The sequence below is a fragment of the Lactuca virosa genome, chromosome 6 (genome assembly GCF_052849685.1).
Source record: "Lactuca virosa cultivar CGN04683 chromosome 6, Lactuca_virosa_CGN04683_v6, whole genome shotgun sequence".
Classification (NCBI taxonomy): domain Eukaryota; kingdom Viridiplantae; phylum Streptophyta; class Magnoliopsida; order Asterales; family Asteraceae; genus Lactuca; species Lactuca virosa.
In genome coordinates, this window is record NC_136431.1 from 246,958,008 (window position 1) to 246,961,734 (window position 3,727).

Sequence of the window (3,727 nt, forward strand, 5' to 3'; positions counted from 1 at the left end):
CGTTGTTTTTCCAATTTATGCAATAAAGAAATTTATGCAACAATGTTCTAACTCCTTATTATGAAGTTATGCATGAACGGTTTCATGTGTTACTGAATTATACAACAATGTTTAATATTTTTCCAATTTATGCAACTTATACAAATTACAAAGCTACATGATAACCATTTAAGCATGTTACCAATAAAACCTCAAATATATGCTGGTTCTAAAATAAATCATGGTTTCATATTCCCTCTACAAAACAACTTTATGACATAAAAGGGAAATAATATAATGCATCAATACATAAATAAACATTTAGTCTTAAAATAAAAACTACAACAAATTGCTTCTATTAAAAAACATTAAACTTAATGTACATTTTCTTTTTTCTTAAAGAACTTAAAAGCCCATGACATTTTTTTTTCTCTTATCATAAGCACATCAAACACTCATCCTACCAAAAATTAAAAATAAATAAACAAATTCAAGCATTTTATTTATAGATAATTAAAAAAACAATCTAAAGTTCCAAATGAGAAGGCGTTCTATCGTTGAGCTTCCTCCTTTTACTGGTCGTGGTTGATTCGATTCCTGAATCATCGCTCTTATTGTAACTCAAACATGATGAAGCTTCAAGCACACCAATGGGACTTCGTGGCAATGTACCACTCTTTATGCTCTTGGTACAACCACCGCTTAACTCATTAACCAATTCCACACATTTAAGAATCCTCTCCTTCAAAAACACAAATCAAACAAAGAAAAGAAATTTAATTAGTACTCCTCAAAATCATCAATCTTGGAAACACTATACAAGTTTTAACTAAAAGTCTAAAAGTACAAATTATTGTAATTATTGTTGTATTATTGCTAATTATAGCTCTAAGAAAAGTACTATTAATCAATAGTACTAAAAAGCATCGATCTTTATCGATGGATCGATTTTAGAGACACAAAAAAAAGCCATGTTTGGAGCATTGTACAATTTCTAAAGCATGAAGTACAAGATATTAAGCAATAGCTCCCAAAAAAAAAGATTTTTAAAAAGCCATCATAATAGAGGGAATGTAATGAGTACTAATCGATATCATCAATCTTTAAGCTAATCCTTTCCAAAAGCTAAAGAAATCAAGGTGGACCCTAATAATTCATTTTTGTGTAATCAAAATATTGGATTTATTGCTATTACCGATTGTGAATGATATAGCTTTGGATGAAAGATTTAAATCTTTTTAGATCATCATGATAACAAATTAAGCTAAAATACAACTAAACATGCAGAATGTACAAAAGAAAGAAGGCATTATATGATCATTACCTTTTGTACATGTTGAAAGAGGGCAGAAATTTGAGTTTGTCCAACCACAGCAACTGCCACTCCTGCTGCTATCTCAGAAGGTTTAAATTCCAAGAAGTCAATTCCTACATGATGAAAATTACCATTTTAGCCCTCTTTCATATACGCTCCATCATATCGCAACACATAACATATTAGACAAAATGCAAGTTTTAATTACCATTAGTGAAGCATAATATAAGTTGGGTTGATCTTGAAATTAAAGATCTTGAAATGGGTTGATCACAATCGAGTTTCCCAATGAAAGCATCAATGAAAGAAAATGGAGTCACTGTTTGCATCCTCCATTTCAATGTGGTCAACACAAGAAGCTCCATTTTCTGAATGGTTTTTGCTTCAAATACAAATCTTGATTCACAAACCTGTAGATTCATTCACATACTCAACATCAAAATCAAATTTAAAATCACACTACACAAAAAGTCAAGATCTTTATTATGAAAACAAGTTTGACCTGTAAATCAAGAATGAGGGGTACTTCAGTCTCTTCCATTTTGGAAGCAAGTGATAAACAGGCTACTGAAAGTAATTGCATCATCCAAGCTTTGTCTTTCTGTTCATTAAATAGCATATGTAAGATTGCATTTATATTCGGTATAATCAATGAACATTGAATTGAGGTTTTAAAGATTTCTAACAAAATTAAATAACTTGGTGTTGAATCATAATCCATGATGAAAATGAATAGTAAACTTACAGGGAATTCATAGACAGCAAGAAATCTGTCCAAGTAGTTGATCGATAAATATGCACACAAGGGTCCAAAGTTGAAATGAGCATGAACCTGGTCAAAGTCAAAAGCAACCACAAAAAGTGTTAGAAATATCAAGATTGCCCAAATTTAGAAATAAAAAATGAATTTTTTCTGTGAATTTCTAAGGGATGTTTATAACCCAGATCAAAACATCCAGGATTTCCGAAAGAAGTCATTTAATTCATCGAAAAAAAATCTAGAAGATGATCATGTACATGAACAAACCTTTTTAATCCAATCAACAGCCTGTTGTCTTGCAACGAAATCCAAATTCCCATTTCTTAATTTCATCAAATAATCCAAACCCACAAACTGTTCACTTTCTTTTTTATACAACACAGACAAACACTCGTCACTTTGCAAAGGAAAATCAAGAACAGAGTCCTCTGCATCATGATTCTTAATTGAGGGCTGATTTTGATTAATATTTAGATGATTCCCATGACCCCATAATTTATCATCCACATTCTTGTGATTATCATCATAATCATAACATAAACTATCATTATCTTCAGCACATAATAAACTTGATAGCAGGCAATCGGCCATTAAAGAAACCCTCAAGAACACAAGAACTTTCAAGGGGGCAATCCCCACTACCTTTGATTGAATGATTTAAAACAGAAATGAAAGAATAAATACAGATTAAAACTGGGTCTTTAGTATGTGTCGCAAAGATCGATCTGATTGAAGATTAGAGATGAAGAACGCACTCTTTGCGGTGTATTTTACTCTCAATAAACAGAGTAGGAGTAAAATAAAAAGCAAAGAGTGCGGCGTATGTAGAGGAGAAGAGAAATTGAAGTGTAAAGGGTTTTGGTTTTAGGGCATAGTGAGAGGAGAGAGATGAAGTGAGTGTATATATATATATCTAAATCTCTCTCTCAGGTCCTCTAAACTTTTTTTTTAATCAAAATATTTTCATTTTTTATAAATCAGGTCTATGATGTTATTAATTACAAAATTGTAAAAATGGTATGTTGTTTTTAAAATTATGTGGTTTTTGTCCAAAAATGTTTGATGGTGTATTAATGGTCCAATTTTGGATAGGTTATGTGGTTTTGGTCCTTATAGTTGATATTTTGTTGTAGTTTCGGTCTAAACCCAACCTGAAATGACAAATATGCCCTTCAATAATTCTTTTTAAATTCTTTTTACTTTTTTCTTTCTTTAACAAATAAAAAGAAAATACCTTCCTCTCTCTCTCTCTCTCTCTCTCTCTCTCTCTCTCTCTCTCTCTCTCTCTCTCTCTCTCTCTCTCTCTCTCTCTCTCTCTCATTAGTCATTTCATTTTCTAAAACTCACAAAAAGAGAATACCGGCATCATCACCACCGATCAACTAAGAGAATCCACGTCACCGCCATCCTCGTCGGAACTGTCATATTTAGATATCAAAGTCGTCGCCACTTGTGACAATCCCCAATTTCACGGCCAGAAAAAACTGATTTGTTTATGCTTTATTTAAAAATCAGAGTATCATTTTGAAGAATAGTATTGCGGAATTTGTTCCCAAAATATGATAAACATATTATCAAAGCATTTCCGAATAAATATATTTTAATTATATTAAAAATGTTGGGATGTCATCGTTAATACAATACGTAAGCACAAACGGAAATAACATAGGCTT

General features: G+C 31.5%; 1 protein-coding gene across 1 annotated transcript; it reads right to left on the reverse strand.

Annotated features, from left to right (window-relative positions):
- Window positions 1-312: 312 nt before the first annotated feature.
- On the reverse strand, window positions 313-2,942 carry LOC145121940 (cyclin-D4-1-like). Its single transcript, XM_079057620.1, has 6 exons — window positions 2,322-2,942; window positions 2,040-2,126; window positions 1,797-1,895; window positions 1,503-1,704; window positions 1,304-1,407; window positions 313-721 (listed from the first exon to the last, which is right to left on the reverse strand). Exons 1-6 carry the CDS (start codon window positions 2,643-2,645, stop codon window positions 506-508), a joined length of 1,032 nt encoding a protein of 343 aa, XP_078913746.1. The 5' UTR covers window positions 2,646-2,942; the 3' UTR covers window positions 313-505.
- Window positions 2,943-3,727: the final 785 nt, after the last annotated feature.

Coding starts and splice junctions, on each gene's coding strand:
- LOC145121940 (XM_079057620.1), bottom strand. CDS start 2,645: ATGGCCGATTGCCTGCTATCAAGTTTATTATGTGCTGAAGATAATGAT. Junction 2,127..2,321: donor CTGTTGATTGGATTAAAAAG/GTTTGTTCATGT, acceptor GACTTTGACCAG/GTTCATGCTCATTTCAACTT. Junction 722..1,303: donor TCTTTCAACATGTACAAAAG/GTAATGATCATA, acceptor GTGTTTTTGAAG/GAGAGGATTCTTAAATGTGT.